General features: G+C 43.5%; 1 protein-coding gene across 1 annotated transcript in view; it reads left to right on the top strand.

Annotated features, from left to right (window-relative positions):
• Positions 1-19,040, top strand: part of LOC139373565 (trafficking protein particle complex subunit 9-like) — a 314,072-nt gene that overhangs the window by 98,624 nt on the left and 196,408 nt on the right. Inside the window, exon 19 of the mRNA XM_071114227.1 lies at positions 10,585-10,703. Coding sequence (XP_070970328.1) covers positions 10,585-10,703 — 119 coding nt within the window. The remainder of the gene's footprint in view (positions 1-10,584; positions 10,704-19,040) is intronic.

The raw sequence follows: 19,040 nt of genomic DNA, 5'->3' as shown, positions 1-19,040 counted from the left end.
TAAAATTCACAAAATGTTACATTCACTGATTCAGATTCTTCTAGAAATAAATGTATAAGAGCTCCTAAGCCTGCATTTATCACAGATAATATGTTCTGCGTTCCTCCATAGGCATTTCTCCTTAGGCGTTTTAATTTGCGCCTCATTTTACCCACAGTTTTTACCACAAGGACAAGTTTTAAGATTAATAACTGCCTTAGTGGAGCACGTGATGACACATTTGATTGGGAACTTTTTCCCTGTTTGGGGGTGTTTAAAGAATCTCCATTTGTAAGTGCCATTGCATTGAGTGCAGACATTACACTAGTTTCCATCTGTTAGATGTGCAGGGGTATTTTGGGGTGGTAAATCAGAGTTTACCAATTGATCTCTGAGATTTCTGCCCCGCGAGAATACGACCAAGTCCGATTAAACATTACCGATACGGTCATCGGATTTTAGAATGTGCCAATGTTTGTGAACGATTCCCTTAATTTGTTCAGAGCATTTGGAATAGCGGGTAGTGAGGATTTAAGAATGCTTATTTTTGCAAGACTGTCCTTGAAAGAGATTGTTTCGATTTGTTTTGGATTTTCTCAATGGCAGTATTAATCTGACCATTTTTGTACCCCCTCTCCTTGTATTTTCTTTGCGTCTCAGCCATTTTTTCTGTCTAAATCTGATTTGTTTTTTGCTAATTCTTTTGTTTTGATTAGGGTTAGGGAAAGGGGATCCCATAGCAGTACCCTTCGTCTAAATAAGGAAATCATTTAGCAACATGAAGTAGTTCTGCATAAATAGCATTTCAGACAATGTTATAATGCATGTACTGGAAGGTAGTAGTTCATTAGGGTCACGTTGCAGAAGGAAATGTTCTATGGCTACAATACCGCCCTCGTGTGGAATATTTGTATAACGACTCAACATCAAAAGTCACTTATTTTTCTTTTTTTATTTAACCTTTATTTAACTAGGCAAGTCGGTTAAGAACGAATTCTTATTTACAATGACGTCCTAGGAACAGTGGGTTAACTGCCTTGTTCAAGGGCAGAACGACAGATTTTTTACCTTGTCTGATCAGGGATTCGATCTAGCAACCTTTAACCACCTGCCGCCCCTAACGAAGTATTCTCAGGGAGCGGATCAAGAGATTCAATAATAGAGAGGGGAGCTGTTATTCGAGTGGTCTAATAAAAACAAGTCTATAGAGTAGCCGTTACTTCATCATTGCCAGCTACAATAGGGCGCCCTGGAGGTTTTGTAACGTTCTTGTGTAATTTCGGCAAAGTATAGAAATTGTCGATTTTATTGTGTTGAATAGCCAAAACGTAATGTTATTTTTTGGTGATTTGACCAGAACCTAAATTCCCATCTAGGACAGTAAAGATAGTATTCTGAAATTGGGAAGTGGGGTCACTTCTGAGTTTCTTGTAAAAGGTGTTCATGTTTTTTTATGTTCTATTATATCTGAAAATGAACCAATGATTTCAAGCCACACTGGCCATGATTACAAACACCTGTTTGTGTTCTTTGACACTATATGAACTAGTGACCCGCGGTGTTTGTATTATACCGTGATGAAGAGCACTTGTCTGTCAACATTAGTTATCAGGTTATTAAATCATTGCATCAGAGCTCCTAGAGTGTGTGCGGCTCTCCTTTTCTTTTTCAAATAGAAAGTATACCCACAGAAAGCTGTGAACAACAGTAGTTGCTTCCAAAGCTATGTATTTCCCGTAATTGGATTTTGAAATGTTACACAACCAGCAGCCTTTTTTCTCTCTCCCAGAGCGCACATCAAGAGGCTTGCTCACCACAGCAGCAGGCCCAGTGAAACAGCGCCCAGGGACTGGGCAGAAACTTTCATTACATGAATCATAGGGATAATGCACTTTTACTGTTTGACAAAATCATGGTTTTAGCTGCCTAAAAAATAGGAAACCTTTGAGTGAGGTGACCATTTAGACTAATGAATGTTCAGCTCACAGTCTGGAGCCATGCTCCTTGACATACTATTGGCTACTATAGCTCTATTGTATCAAAGTTGTCACAAGTAGTGGTCTGCTAGCTAGCATTATCAATATGTTATTAGCCTACCTGAGCGTATATATATGTGGATGATGCGCTTTCAGGTGTCTCTTTGGGTCGATAGGGCTAAATTGAAATGCTTATTACAGAATAAATAGGAAAAAGATATGCGTAAAAATGGTATCAATTGAAAGGGAATCGTTTGGAGATTATGGGAAGATGATTAGACCAAAGGGAGGACACAACGGTCCACAAGACTGAATCCAAACATTACACTGCACATTTTATGTGCATTTTACATTTACTGTACTTTTCGCCACATTGGTTGATAAAGAATATGAAAATACTCTGGATACATTCAGTAACAGAAGACTCTTCCTGGGAAATGTGGGTAGGTGTAACATAAGACGAAGAAATAACAAGGGTTTGAGTGAGAGGACTAACTGGTGTCTCCAAGTGGTCACACACCTCTCCAAAGTGTACACAGTTGCTAAGTCATTTCAATGCACTTTTATGACTCAAAGAAGAGTCTTCAACTATAAGGTGTTATTTTGAGTTCTCCTAGCTGTACCGTAAAGGAACTAGAGCAAGCAGACTTGTGGTTGTTTTGTTTGGAACAGCCCTGCATCCCCGCCATCACTCAATTACTGTTGTTTCCGCAATCCAAAAACGTTCCAGGTAAATCGCAATCTAGGTCAGGTGGGCATCATGTGAAAGCCAGTTCTATTGCCAATATGACTAGGTTCTAAAATACGATGTTGCAGTGTTTGGCTTTCACAATGCAAGTCAGGGACACCGATAATCATTTTGTCTTGCGTGAGTTCAGAACAACCCAGGGTATGACGGCTCCAGAGTTGCCCAGTGGTCTAAGACACTGCATCTCTGTGCAAGAGGCGTCACTGCAGTACCTGGTTCGAATCCAGGCTGCATCACATCCAGCGCTGATTGGGAGTCCCATAGGGCAGCGCACAATTGCCCCAGCGTTGTCCGGGTTTGGCCCGGTTAGGAAGTCATTGTAAATAAGAATTTGTTCAAAACTGACTTGCCTAGTAAAATAAAAAATGACGCCATGTCATCTTGTAACTGCACCTAAAATATAGTGATCATAATCATTGACACGGGATATGACATGAACATGTGAAGGGCATGTTTGGATTCACACGTGTTTGGCTTGCTTGTATGACATCAAAGCGGTATTCATTAGAATCTTCAACGTCTCATCTTTCAAAAATACATAGTCCTCTTCATTTACATAATTGCCCTCATTCAGACAGGATTTTTTTTTTAAAGTTGCCCAATTAGCAGGAGGGATGCGGGAAACTTCTTATTAAAATTACTGTACAGCCACTGCGTTTCAATACAGCCGTTTATCAGTGCCATTTTCAACCCGTATAATGGGTACGACAATAATGAAGATCATTATTTTTTGTTCACGGTTATTGTCCATAATGGACGGTTACGCAATTATACGAAAATTGTGCCAGCCCTAGTTGTTGGTTCAATTACCGCAGGGGTCTCACACCCTTTCTTATAATGTATGCAACGAGTATGCACTCACTCCACTGTAATTGGCTTTGGATAAAAGCGTATGCTTTAATATCTGATATTATTCTGTGATGGCTGAAGTCTCCAGCCAGTGCCCTAGTCTTCCTCCAATTCTCAATAAGAGCTAGGGACTAGTGTCTGGCTCTCCTAGGGAGGCGAGGAGCAGGCAAAAGATGGGCATAGCAGACATTATAAACACATTAGCCCATGGATGCTCAAATGTCATCGTACAACAACGTCATTAAAAGGAAGTAAAACTGCCAGGGAGATTAATTTAGAAAAGACGGCATAATTACAGGGAGGGGGTTGTAACCTTCTTGTCGCTCCACTCGTAATGTTCCCAATGTACCGCAGATAGAATATCTGTCAATCAACGGACTTCTTTGCAGATGATGTCATTCCGCTTTGGGGAGAGTTGCGATTCGTCCTTGCCTATTCAGCTCATCACATTACCATTGCGATAGGATTACAGAATATGCAGCAGATAGACAGACTACCTATTTGATTAACATCAACATGTTTCTTCAAATGTACCTAGAAATGACTCTGTGAGGTATTCAGAGTGAACAATGTCTTATTATATGAAGATCAGTTCCTACAATTGACTTGACTATTACGAAGCTTCCATTCTACATTGTGATGTCATAATCTGTTGGGTTCCAGAGGCAGGAGCGACAGCAGTTCAATGAGTCTGTTCTATTCAGCCCAGTATGTCTGTATAGACTGAATGGACCCTCATTTAAGGGGACCAATTATTCTATTGGCTCAATCAACAGAGTGCAGTGACCATTTAAAGGGCTATTGAAACCGGAAATTTGAACTGAACAATATTTTGGTCAGTCCTATGGATCCCATTATGGATTTAATTGACCAATTATTTATTGGAAATGTAATCAACCTCTTTCGTAATTGTGGGACATTAATACTGGATGACAGCTTGTTTGATTAAACCGGTATCTATGTCTATGTAAATATCTTTGTGCATTTCTTTCTGTCAAAAAGATTTGATTCCTAAAAAGGACTTCTTATTAAAGAGATTCTCTGGTACATGTGTATGCTTTTAGCCAGTAGTCCTGAAAGTAGCCCTCAGGGGCCAAAAGTGGTCCTTTAAAAATTGCGTAGTACGTCACATATGTGCACCACGGCATTGCACTTTCGCTCTCTTTCTCTCTCTGCTGTGTCCGCTGAGCCGTTGGGCCCGCCCTGCAACCTCATTGGACAGTGCTGGGCACGCCTCTTGCTAGCAGTCATTCAAATGTGAGGGACTGAAGTTCATTGGCTAGAACTCAAATTGCTAGGGGGCTGTCCCAAGTGAGGAGAAATATAGGGAAAATGGTGTGGCAGAGCTTCAAGAAAACAGTTGTTTTCAAACTAGGGATTTTGAGGCTAATTGTGGTAAAACAGTAATTCTGCTCATAGATTATGCAAGCATGAACTTCACATTGAGACATCCAGCTCAAAGCGGGATTTGAAAAACATACTTTGTTTGGGGAGCAACTTTCACTGGGGACGGGGGGACGGGGGGGGGGCAACATCCCAACATTTAATGAAATTACATTTTTGTCCCCCCCAGAAATGAGGCAATGGTGTGCTTTAGGACCATGGGACGCCTCTGAGCGGTTGAGTAGACTGTTTGGAGTGTTTATCAAAATCAAATCAAATGTTATTGGTCACATACACATGGTTAGCAGATATTATTGTGAGTGTTGCTAAATGCTTATGCTTCTAGATCTGACAGTGCAGCAGTAGCTAACAGGTAATATCTAACAATTCCACAACAAAACCTAACACACACAATCTAGTAAAGGAATGGGATGAGAATATATAAGTACAAAATATATGGATGAGCAGTGACAGAGCGGCTAAGATGTAACAGATAGTGTAGGATACAGTATATAAATATGAGATGAGAAATGTAAACATTCTTAAAGTGGTGTTATTAAAGTGACTAGTGTTCCATTTATTAACGTGGCCAGTGATTTCAAGTCTGTAGGTAGGCAGCTGCCTCTCTATGTTAGTGATGACTGTTTAACAGTCTGATGGCCTTGAGATAGAAGCTGTTTTTCAATATCTCGGTCCCAGCTTTGATGCACCTGTACTGACCTCGCCTTCTGGATGGTAGCGGGGTGAACAGGCAGTGGCTCGGGTGGTTGTTGTCTTTGATTATCTTTTTTGCCTTCCTGTGACATCGTTGGTGTAGGTGTCATGGAGGGCAGGTAGTTTGCCCCCGGTGATACGTTGTGCAGACTGCACCACCCTATGGAGAGCCTTGCGTTTATGGGCGGTGCAGTTGCAGCCCGTGATACAGGATGCTCTCGATTGTGCATCTGTAAAAGTTATTGAGGGTTTTCAGTGACAAGCCACATCTTCTCAGCCCGCTGAGGTTGAAGAGGCGCTGTTGCGCCTTCTTCACCACACTGTCTGTGTGTGTGAACCATTTCAGTTTGTCGGTGATATGTACACCGAGGAACTTTAAAACTTTCCACCTTCTCCACTGCTGTCCCGTCGATGTGTATAGGGGGGTGCTCCCTTTGCTGTTTCCTGTAGTCCACGGTCATCTCTTTTTGTTTTGCTGACATTGAGTGAGACGTTATTTTCCTGACATCATACTCCAAGGGCCCTCATCTCCTCCCTGTAGGTTGTCTTGTTGTTGTTGGTAATCAAGCCTACCACTGTTGTCGTCTGCAAACTTGATGATTGAGTTGAAGGCGTGCATGGCCACATAGTCGTGGGTGAACAGGGAGTACAGGAGAGGGCTGATAATGCAGCCTTGTGGGGCCCCAGTGTTGAGGATCAGCGGGGTGGAGATGTTGTTTCCTACCTTCACCACCTGGGGGAGGCCCGTCAGGAAGTCCAGGACCCAGTTGCACAGTGCGGGGTCAAGACCCAGGGACTCAAGCTTAATGAGTTTTGATGGTACTATGGTGTTGAATGCTGAGCTGTAGTCAATGAACAGCATTCTTGTCCAGATGGGATAGGGCATTGTGATGGCTATTGCATCGTCTGTGGACCTGTTGGGGCAGTATGCAAATTCAAATCAAATCAAATTTTATTTGTCACATACACATGGTTAGCAGATGTTAATGCGAGTGTAGCGAAATGCTTGTGCTTCTAGTTCCGACAATGCAGTAATAACCAACAAGTAATCTAACTAACAATTCCAAAACTACTGTCTTGTACACAGTGTAAGGGGATAAATAATATGTACATAAGGATATATGAATGAGTGATGGTACAGAGCAGCATAGGCAAGATACAGTAGATGGTATCGAGTACAGTATATACATATGAGATGAGTATGTAAACAAAGTGGCATAGTTAAAGTGGCTAGTGATACATGTATTACATAAGGATACAGTCGATGATATAGAGTACAGTATATACGTATGCATATGAGATGAATAATGTAGGGTAAGTAACATTATATAAGGTAGCATTGTTTAAAGTGGCTAGTGATATATTTACATCCTTTCCCATCAATTCCCATTATTAAAGTGGCTGGAGTTGAGTCAGTGTCAGTGTGTTGGTAGCAGCCACTCAATGTTAGTGGTGGCTGTTTAACAGTCTGATGGCCTTGAGATAGAAGCTGTTTTTCAGTCTCTCGGTCCCAGCTTTGATGCACCTGTACTGACCTCGCCTTCTGGATGATAGCGGGGTGAACAGGCAGTGGCTCGGGTGGTTGATGTCCTTGATGATCTTTATGGCCTTCCTGTGACATCGGGTGGTGTAGGTGTCCTGGAGGGCAGGTAGTTTGCCCCCGGTGATGCGTTGTGCAGACCTCACTACCCTCTGGAGAGCCTTACGGTTGTGGGCGGAGCAGTTTCCGTACCAGGTGGTGATACAGCCCGCCAGGATGCTCTCGATTGTGCATCTGTAGAAGTTTGTGAGTGCTTTTGGTGACAAGCCAAATTTCTTCAGCCTCCTGAGGTTGAAGAGGCGCTGCTGCGCCTTCTTCACAATGCTGTCTGTGTGAGTGGACCAATTCAGTTTGTCTGTGATGTGTATGCCGAGGAACTTAAAACTTGCTACCCTCTCCACTACTGTTCCATCGATGTGGATAGGGGGGTGTTCCCTCTGCTGTTTCCTGAAGTCCACAATCATCTCCTTAGTTTTGTTGACGTTGAGTGTGAGGTTATTTTCCTGACACCACACTCCGAGGGCCCTCACCTTCTCCCTGTAGGCCGTCTCGTCGTTGTTGGTAATCAAGCCTACCACTGTTGTGTCGTCCGCAAACTTGATGATTGAGTTGGAGGCGTGCGTGGCCACGCAGTCGTGGGTGAACAGGGAGTACAGGAGAGGGCTCAGAACGCACCCTTGTGGGGCCCCAGTGTTGAGGATCAGCGGGGAGGAGATGTTGTTGCCTACCCTCACCACCTGGGGGCGGCCAAATTGGAGTGGGTCTAGGGTGTCCAGTAAGGTGGAGGTGATATGATCCTTGACTAGTCTCTCAAAGCACTTCATGATGACAGAAGTGAGCTCGATAGTCATTTAGTTGAGTTAGTTCAGTTTTATCCAACTGGATAAAACAATAAATAATAAAAAGTAGGTCCCCCCCACTTCACAAACCAAAGTTGCGCCCCTGCTTTTAGTCGCCAAGTACCCAAGCATGTCTTTAACAGTCATTATCCATACATAACACATTAGTAAGCCGTACATAAGCATTCATAGATGTAAAATGATGGTATGATGTACGATGGAAGACATATTGTTCACTTTGTCAACTGGCAAGATAAATGTGATTAGGACCATCTATGAGGGATTGATAGTAAAATAACATCTTTATTTGCTCTGTCTGGATGATGTGGTTCTGTCTGTAATGCTGAATTTAGTATGACTCAAATGGCTGTGAGTAATGATAGCAATAATTTGTTCAGATCCTGCATTATCTCACTTTCATTCCCTCTTATCATCTCTCTCCCTCTGCTGCTTCCTCATCTCTCTTTCTCTCTGATTTCTCTCTTGCTGTTATTCTCTCTCTCTCTCTCTCTCTCCCTCACTCTCCATCTCTTTCTCTCGGCCTCTACTCATCTCTCTCCCTTTCTCCCTCTACTGCTCTCCTTCCATCTGAAAGAACCTCTTGCCTGCTTGTAATTTGGATGTTTGATGTTGTAATAATGACAGCAGAAAGTGTGGGCTTTTGAAAAGAGCCACTATAATTTATTCGTGTTTATTTTCTCTGTCTCTCGTTATCTGTCAGTCTCACCTGGGCTACTTTTGAGTCATTTAGCTCCTAAAATAATACCAAGGAATTGTGATTCCTACTCCAGCTCTCTCTTTCTCTCTCCCTCCCCCTCTCTCCCTTATTCTGAGACGCCTTGTGAGTACTCTTTCTCTCGCTCTCTCTCTCTCTCTCTCTCTCTCTCTCTCTCGTTGTGTAGGGCGGAAATGGTCTATCTGTGATTCTTCAACTAAACTAATGTATGTTAATGAGGGGTCAAAGGTCCTGTGCGAGCTGCTCCCAGATTCTACCTCTTTGCCCAGGTGTTGTCTCTCTCTCTCTCCACGGAACAAAACGGGACTTTGTTGATTTGTATTTCACAGCCTCATGTTCCTCTCCCTTCAACAGGACATTGAAGAAGGGTTTCTGTTTACAATGCAGTCAGTCATAGGCCCCCTTTTTACTAGAACAGCTTTGCCTCTTCTTTGAAAAGCAGAAGTGTGTGTGGAGAGGAGAGGCGGCGTTGCAGACGATTTGGTGATGATTTTCAGTGTGTCATTGTGTATTAGATCAATTCACTGTCACTAATATAATCTGTAGTGATTTATTTTTAGTGTCAGACTCTCCCGCTAGGCCGAATGGAGAGAGAGTTTGAGAGAGAGACGGTGGGAGAAAGAGGCAGGGATAGATGGAGAGTGATGGCAAGAAAAGAGAGATGAGGATGTGCGACGTCGTCGTCAATCTCTCCCCTCGTTACTCACTCTCTCTTGCTGTCTCTCTCTCTCTCTCTCTGTTTGTCTCTTTATTTCCATCTCTCTCTGTCAGGATCAGACATGAAGATGTATGCGTGTCTGGAAACAGGCTGAAACAGGCCTTTATGGAAGCTCGAGTCAATGGAGAGACTGTTTATCAGTGTTCTCTCTTCCTCTTTCCCTCTCCTCATTCTGTCCGGATGCATATATCATCTCTTTCTGTGAGTAGGATATGGAGCATGAGAAAGACACAATGCTGACTGACACTGTGCCAGCTCTAGTGGTTCTGGGCTCATATTCACAAAGCATCTCATAGTAGTTATGATCTAGGATCAGGTGCCCCCTGTCCATGTAATCTCATTCATTATGGTCTAAAATGCTAAACTGATCTGAGAACAGCAGTCCTACTGATTTATGAATGTGGACATGCCAGCCATGTCAGTAGAATGTGTTGGAAAGCTTTGTATCAAAGAGGAATATGGAGTCAGAGCAGGCGGGCTCGAACGGTTTGAACTGTTATTCCTACCACGTCGTTCTCCTTTGTGTGTGTGTGTGTATGTGTGTGTTCGTTGGCGCGTTCGTAATTGCGTGTGTAAGGCGAGTGTGTGTGTGTTGTGGCCCAGATCTTTGCAGCAGCTAGCCCAGTGATTCCCTCAGGAGACAGATATTTTTCCACTGACGTCAGAGAGACTGGGTGCTCAGTGCCTACGTCACACTGTGGGGTATTCTGTAGCGTAGCTAGCTGAAAATAGTAACCCCTTCAGTTGCCATCAATACAGGAAGCAGATCTGGCTGTTTGATGCTCCTCTGAAGCTCTGTGGAGGATTGTGTTGTTTACAGCTCTGAACTCTGCGTTAAAAAGAAAGATGGGTCTTTAGCTACTGTTTCATATTCTGCTTACAAAATGTATTTAAATGATCATGTCCTCGTTTTTGAAGAAGAGAGATGATTTGCTCCTGACTTGACTAGGGAAAACTTTGGGTTCAGGGAAACTCTCACCCCAATATGTTTTTATGCTTATGTGAGTTTAAACGACTGTCAATGTAGTTAAATGAAATGATGTCTGGCGTTACTTTCGCCGTGTGTCTTCTGACTGGCTGATTGTCTCTGCTGCTGTTCCAGATGGCATCAGTGTGACAGGCCTTCCCATCTCCAGCCCCCTGAGACAAGTCCTCAAACCCCGGGCCGAGACCAAGCCCCTGGGCAGCGAGTCCAGCAAGACAGACTACAACCACGTCAAGGTAGGACTGACACCTTTCCTCCACTATTTTCTCTAAACAATGTTCTCCTTTATTACCACAGTGAGATTGCAGCAGGAACATTTCTCTAATGAATCATTTCCGTGACACTTCACTCATTTGAATTTCATGGCTTCCGAAGGTTGTTTTATTTCCCTCCTCGTATTGCTGTCTGTCTTCCAACCCATTTTCTGATGCTGCAGATAAATAATGAGCCTATCATGTTGGGGGTAATAAGGGTGGGTGTGACTGTTTGTTTAAAAAGCAGGGAGGGAGCTGAGAACAGACGGACAGAAAGACAGACAGACTGCAAGCTTTTCACACGTAGAAAAGAAGGCACACAGAGGGGGACGAAGGCACACAGAGGGGGACGAAGGCACACAGAGGGGGACGAAGGCACACAGAGGGGGACGAAGGCACACAGAGGGGGACGAAGGCACACAGAGGGGGACGAAGGCACACAGAGGGGGACGAAGGCACACAGAGGGGGACGAAGGCACACAGAGGGGGACGAAGGCACACAGAGGGTGACGAAGGCACACAGAGGGTGACGAAGGCACACAGAGGGTGACGAAGGCACACAGAGGGGGACGAAGGCACACAGAGGGGGACGAAGGCACACAGAGGGGGACGAAGGCACACAGAGGGGGACGAAGGCACACAGAGGGGGACGAAGGCACACAGAGGGGGACGAAGGCACACAGAGGGGGACGGGGTGAAAGGAAAGAGAAGTCCAACTGTATTCAGTTCTCTACTACTGAATAAGTGTTAGGCCTGTTTCTAGCTTTTTCATTTCATTTTTGTTGTTGTTTTCAGAACCAAACAGGCACATTACATACAACACTAAAACGTGTTCCAATACACAGACCGAGCAACTTGTAAATAAGAACGGAACAGCAATAATAAAAGACAATTCAACCAAATGAACAAAATAAAGAATCAATCCCAGGGAAAATGTGTCTTTAATAGCAGTGTTGATGGATTTATTCTTTTAAAAGAGGGTTCTCCCAGCATTCCAGTGATACCGCGTTCATTTCTCAACTCCTAAAATTGCGCGTGGAAAATCAAATAAATTAAATTACAGCAATTTGTATTACAACACTGTCTCAGACTTTGAAAACGCCTGACAGAACCCATTACATATATAGAATCTATACAGGTGGAAGAATGTCATTCTTAATTCCCTTATGTTGCCCTCCAACTCTCCACTGTAAATATGAAGCTGTCCGTTCCATTAGTTGGCTGGTTGAGCTTGTTAAGAACAGAGTAGAGCATGACATACAGGCAGCTCAGCGTCTCAGTGCAGATTAGGTTGTTTTGACAGTTTAGCTGCAGAGGTAATCCCAGGACTGGCCAATTACACATCGTGTGGTAACTCTGCCATTATGTAGCCCTGTGTGTGCGTGTTCACCTTGCATCCATTTGTGGGTGCGGGCATTCCGGATAACGGACATCAAATATGGATAAGGTGTTATTTGCATCTCCCTACCTGTGTTTGAGTGTTTATAGTACCAGTCAAAAATGTAGACACCTACTCATTCCAGGGTTTTTCTTTATTTGTACTTTTTTCTACATTTGCTGGTGACACTCTGTGATTTATTTAGAATTCAAGGGCTATTTGACCATGAAGTAGAGTGATGGCGTGCTGCATCAGATGACCTGGCCTCCACAATTTCCCAACCTCAACCCAATTGAGATGGTTTGGGATGAGTTGGACCGCAGAGTGAAGGAAAAGCAACAACAAATGCTCAGCATATTTGGGAACTCCTTCGAGACGGTTGGAAAAGCATTCCAAGTGAAGCTGGTTGAGAGAATACCAAGAGTGTGCAAAGCTGTCATCAAGGCAAAGGGTGGCTACTGTGAATAATCTCAAATATAAAATATAGACTCACACTGTAGATTTGTTCTTAGCTGGTCTAGTGGTTTAAGGTCAGGCATAATATCACTCATGGCATGGTGTCTGCCCACTATTCCTCACTGAAAACAACAACTAAAACCTACATGGTGTCTGCCCACTATTCCTCACTGAAAACAACAACTAAAACCTACATGGACTGCCCACTATTCCTCACTGAAAACAACAACTAAAACCTACATGGACTGCCTTTTCTGTCCGTTTTTGCTCAAAGTAAATGTACGTTCTATTAAAAGCCATGATTTTATAAGGACACATCCCATTCATACTGTATGCAGCTGAAATGCCTTGTTGTGTGCACAGATTGGGTCAACCAACTGTTTTTCACACTGTAGTTATACTTCATAGATTATATTTAGTTTTAGCCTTCTCATTGGGTGTGTTTGATAAGCTTTTACCTTCATCTACCTTTTTGTGTGCGTGTTGGCAATTGATGTTATTCTTAAATAACAAACTCCAAAGCAAATCAGGGGGTGACAAATAGGTTTATTCAAAGAGGACAAATCATAGATGTTATGCTGGGAGGTAGATGTTCAGTCTCCCCTGTCCTCAGCTTTTCTCCACAGAACAAAGAAACAGGATGCCATTTATAACCGCCTACCCTAGCTTAGGGTTGACCAATCAGAAGTCCTTGCAGTACAACTGGGCCAATGGCCAAGTACCCTGCTCCTGACTCAATGTACAGACCGTAGCACATGTAGCTCTGAGTTCAGGACTGACATTCCACAGATTCTAAACAGCTGTTGAACTGAAGACCAACTATTTACATTGACAATTCCCTATTGGCCATTAGTACTCTATTTAGTTTAGTACTCTCGTCCTCTCATCCTCTGAGTTATGTATTTATCTTCAAAATATTATTGTGTGTGTTTTAGCTTACCTTCGTCTCCATGCTGATCAGACTGCCTGTCCAATAGGAACCAGTGATATTTCCCTCTGAGCCACCTGGTGAACTTTTCTATTCCTTGTCATTATGATATTTCTACTCTGTGCCTCTGCATTTGTTACAGTGGTTAGCTACACATAACAGCCTGCCTGGAAATGCCAGGCATTTCCATGCGTAATATTCTCAGCAATTCCCAGGAAATAAGATATCATAAATTAAGGCTGTTCTGTAATCCGTCGACAGGAAGTGAAGGTGAGAGTTTGTCCCTTGACCTTTGTATTGCTAACTGTTACTCCCCATAATTTCTACATGTTTTCAGAAATGTGTCGACTGTCAGGGGGAAGGACCATCTCATGTTGAAGGAAGTCTCACTTTTCAAATACCATTCTGTTCGCAAGCGATTTGCACATTTGCAATCAATTAATGGACTATCCCCGCTCTGCCTTTCTTCCTGTCTATTTTCACTGTCTTTTCCCTGAGGTCTTGCTGTGGTTCATAGTGTTTGTGTGTGGTATGCATATTTGTGTTTGTTTGTTTGTGTTTGCGTATGTTTGTGCGACAGTGTTGCTGTGTAGCATCTCTACTGTCTTTCCTACCTGTACAAGGTTGGGACTCAGGCAGTACAGGAAGAGATTAGTGTGTGAAAAGGACAACTCCATTGTATGGTGATGTAGGTGAGAGAATGGTTTGAGGGACAGGCCTGAATAAAGTAATAAGCCCGCTGGTCTTTATCAGGGGTGTAAATTAGTAATCTTTCAGCAAAATTTGCCCATTTTGAATCCAAAATAGGTGACCGACGTGAACCGTGCAGATCCGATGAGAAAGGTTTTGGGGGGGGGGGGGGGGTGAGCTTTGGATCACTACTGGCTGTAAGTGAACGAGTGATGCACGTTTGGAGCAATACTGGATGTATCCAAGGCTCAGCCAATCGTTCACATAACAACAGAATGCAGCACGCGACTGAAGAGAGAAGAGACAACCAGTTTGCTAGTTACAGCATCAGCGCTCGCTCTGGAAAGACAGCAGAGAGTGTAAAGGCAGTTTGCTAGTTACAGAATCAGCGCTCGCTCTGGAAAGACAGCAGAGAGTGTAAAGGCAGTTTGCTAGTTACAGCATCAGCGCTCGCTCTGGAAAGACAGCAGAGTGCAAAGGCAGTTTGCTAGTTACAGCATCAGCGCTCGCTCTGGAAAGACAGCAGAGAGTGCAAAGGCAGTTTGCTAGTTACAGAATCAGCGCGCGCTCTGGAAAGACAGCAGAGAGTGTAAAGGCAGTTTGCCAGTTACAGAATTAGCACGCGCTCTGGAAAGACAGCAGTAGGGTGTAAAGGCAGTTTGCCAGTTACAGAATCAGCACGCGCTCTGGAAAGACAGCAGTAGGGTGTAAAGGCAGTTTGCCAGTTACAGAATCAGCACGCGCTCTGGAAAGACAGCAGTAGGGTGTAAAGGCAGTTTGCCAGTTACAGAATCAGCACGCGCTCTGGAAAGACAGCAGAGAGTGTAAAGGCAGTTTGCCAGTTACAGCAGCGCGTTCCTGAACAATAACGAAGAGGTAGGTGAGAAGCCTGACCACGGAGACGGGGCTGAGAAGGTGATGAAGCGTACTTCATGAGCTGTAACTGAAAAACAACTGGCATTTGGGAAGTTTGAGGTGAGGGAGAAAGTGTGGTGGACCAAGTATTGTTAGCATTTAGTATCTTGCTATAGTAGCTGGATCAAATTCTCCGTTAGCTCCGTGAAATGTTGAGCAACATTAGCCTACTTAGCTGATCAAATAATTGAGTTTATTGTTTGAAAATTAGCTGGCTAATCAAGTTATTTGAGTTGCTTACTGGACCCTGGCAAACTATGTGAAATGTTAACTAGCTAACGAACTAACTACTATCTGTGAACGAATGTTTTCCCTCTACAGTATGTGGTTAATTTTCAGAATGAGAGAATTAGGTGAAAAGGAGGCGTTGCTTGTTAAACAAGTGGATTCGGGGATGAAGTGTAGCTGTACCTGGGTCTGGCTTAAGCTGGATGCCACTATAGAGGTGAAAGGAACACCACACACTTTCCCTCTTTCTATACAGTGGATAAAAAGGGGTTATGCCAGGTGTACTCTCTGCCTGAAAGAGATCAATTAGGCCAACAAAGGGTATCATGCTCTGCTGGTACATTGAACTCTCCAGTAACACTTTTGTATGAGTGAGGGGGGATCGTGACATTTTTTTACTCAGTTGATGTTATTTTTGCACACATGTAGCCATTATAGTGGTCACTATAATGCCTGTTTGTTTCATTCTATTTCTACTTTTAAGATGTTTTTTTTTCCCAAGGGCAATATTTCTATGTGTGTGTGGTCACAAGCATTATATTATAAAGGCTGTCATGGCTAACAGCAATATTAGTGTATTGTTTTTTTTCTCGTCTTGAGTGTCATTGCAGTAAAGTCTAGGCAACAAATACATTACATTTTTGAGCTGTACGTTAGGTTCACATGAACCACTTTTTATTTTACACACAGAGACTGATCATATAGATCATATTCTTTGTTTAATTAGTTAAACCTGCATTTCCCACTAGCAGGGATTTTTTTTTTTGCATATCTCAGTGCAACACAAAAGTGTCACCTTTTTGGCCCCTCAGCAGTTTACATCCCTGATAAATAACCATTGAACTCAATGAATAGAGTTCTGTGGTGGTGTAGTAATTTATGATCACATATTGAAAACCCCAGATAAACAAACCTACACCGCACAATGCAAGTGATGACAAACCTTACAGCCATAAAGACTAAGATATTAAATATGTTACATCCCCTCCTCTACTTCCATTCATATTATCTTGGCAGAAACTTTACCTTCCCATGAATTGATTAATCCTCTCTCCACCTCCCCTGTCCCCTGCCTTCTCTCTCAAAGTCCTATGTGAGCATTTTCTTAATGAAAGAGGGTGGCCTTCCCTTGCCCGTATTGAGAGAATGAGAGAGAAGGAGGCAGAGAGAGATTGAGCGGGAAAGAGCTTCTAGGAGCGAGAGGGTCAGAGTTTCTCCTGAGAGGGAGCGAGAGACCAGTTTTGTCATCCTCAGACTAGGCAGTAGAGGTGGCTCGCTGCCACAGAAGTATAGTTACAGTAAGAACAGAGCAGAGCAGAGCAGGGGACGGAGGTTAGGGGATAATGTAATCCACGGGAGATGAAGCCAGCCAGGCGGCTGGTTGCTATTTTTAGCCCTCTCCCCCCCCCCCCCCCCCCCCCCCCCACCTCCTTTCCCATCCTCTCTTCCTGGTGCTGATGTGAGATCAGCTCTGCGAACACATTCAGACCCAGCCTACTGATGGGGATATTCCTGGTGCTGATGTGAGATCAGCTCTGCGAACACATTCAGACCCAGCCTACTGATGGGGATATTCCTGGTGCTGATGTGAGATCAGCTCTGCGAACACATTCAGACCCAGCCTACTGATGGGGATATTCCTGGTGCTGATGTGAGATCAGCTCTGCGAACACATTCAGACCCAGCCTACTGATGGGGATATTCCTGGTGCTGATGTGAGATCAGCTCTGCGAACACATTCAGACCCAGCCTACTGATGGGGATATTCCTGGTGCTGATGTGAGATCAGCTCTGCGAACACATTCAGACCCAGCCTACTGATGGGGATATTCCTGGTGCTGATGTGAGATCAGCTCTGCGAACACATTCAGACCCAGCCTACTGATGGGGATATTCCTGGTGCTGATGTGAGATCAGCTCTGCGAACACATTCAGACCCAGCCTACTGATGGGGATTTTTATAACTGCTGTCTGCAGTTAAAGTGTGAAACTCTGGAATGGAAAAAGCATTTGTTCTCTGTGTTTTGTTGTTTACCATTAGGCCTAGCTACAGTATCTCTTTGAGAGAGCGTACTGTGGTGTTTTGTTGTTTACCATTAGGCCTAGCTACAGTATCTCTTTGAGAGAGCGTACTGTGGTGTTTTGTTGTTTACCATTAGGCCTAGCTACAGTATCTCTTTGAGAGAGCGTACTGTGGTGTTTTGTTGTTTACCATTAGGCCTAGCTACAGTATCTCTTTGAGAGATCGTACTGTGATGTTTTGTTGTTTACCATTAGGCCTAGCTACAGTATCTCTTTGAGAGAGCGTACTGTGGTGTTTTGTTGTTTACCATTAGGCCTAGCTACAGTATCTCTTTGAGAGAGCGTACTGTGGTGTTTTGTTGTTTACCATTAGGCCTAGCTACAGTATCTCTTTGAGAGAGCGTACTGTGGTGTTTTGTTGTTTACCATTAGGCCTAGCTACAGTATCTCTTCGAGAGAGCGTACTGTGGTGTTTTGTTGTTTACCATTAGGCCTAGCTACAGTATCTCTTTGAGAGAGCGTACTGTGGTGTTTTGTTGTTTACCATTAGGCCTAGCTACAGTATCTCTTTGAGAGAGCGTACTGTGGTGTTTTGTTGTTTACCATTAGGCCTAGCTACAGTATCTCTTTGAGAGAGCGTACTGTGGTGTTTTGTTGTTTACCATTAGGCCTAGCTACAGTATCTCTTTGAGAGAGCGTACTGTGGTGTTTTGTTGTTTACCATTAGGCCTAGCTACAGTATCTCTTTGAGAGAGCGTACTGTGGTGTTTTGTTGTTTACCATTAGGCCTAGCTACAGTATCTCTTTGAGAGAGCGTACTGTGGTGTTTTGTTGTTTACCATTAGGCCTAGCTACAGTATCTCTTTGAGAGAGCGTACTGTGGTGTTTTGTTGTTTACCATTAGGCCTAGCTACAGTATCTCTTTGAGAGAGCGTACTGTGGTGTTTTGTTGTTTACCATTAGGCCTAGCTACAGTATCTCTTTGAGAGAGCGTACTGTGGTGTTTTGTTGTTTACCATTAGGCCTAGCTACAGTATCTCTTCGAGAGAGCGTACTGTGGTGTTTTGTTGTTTACCATTAGGCCTAGCTACAGTATCTCTTCGAGAGAGCGTACTGTGGTGTTTTGTTGTTTACCATTAGGCCTAGCTACAGTATCTCTTTGAGAGAGCGTACTGTGGTGTTTTGTTGTTTACCATTAGGCCTAGCTACAGTATCTCTTTGAGAGAGCGTACTGTGGTGTTTTGTTGTTTACCATTAGGCCTAGCTACAGTATCTCTTTGAGAGAGCGTACTGTGGTGTTTTGTTGTTTACCATTAGGCCTAGCTACAGTATCTCTTTGAGAGAGCGTACTGTGGTGTTTTGTTGTTTACCATTAGGCCTAGCTACAGTATCTCTTTGAGAGAGCGTACTGTGGTGTTTTGTTGTTTACCATTAGGCCTAGCTACAGTATCTCTTTGAGAGAGCGTACTGTGGTGTTTTGTTGTTTACCATTAGGCCTAGCTACAGTATCTCTTTGAGAGAGCGTACTGTGGTGTTTTGTTGTTTACCATTAGGCCTAGCTACAGTATCTCTTTGAGAGAGCGTACTGTGGTGTTTTGTTGTTTACCATTAGGCCTAGCTACAGTATCTCTTTGAGAGAGCGTACTGTGGTGTTTTGTTGTTTACCATTAGGCCTAGCTACAGTATCTCTTTGAGAGAGCGT

Source organism: Oncorhynchus clarkii, chromosome 18 (genome assembly GCF_045791955.1).
Source record: "Oncorhynchus clarkii lewisi isolate Uvic-CL-2024 chromosome 18, UVic_Ocla_1.0, whole genome shotgun sequence".
Lineage (NCBI taxonomy): Eukaryota > Metazoa > Chordata > Actinopteri > Salmoniformes > Salmonidae > Oncorhynchus > Oncorhynchus clarkii.
Note: the sequence above shows the minus strand (reverse complement) of the source record. Positions and strands in the feature narration are given on the sequence as shown.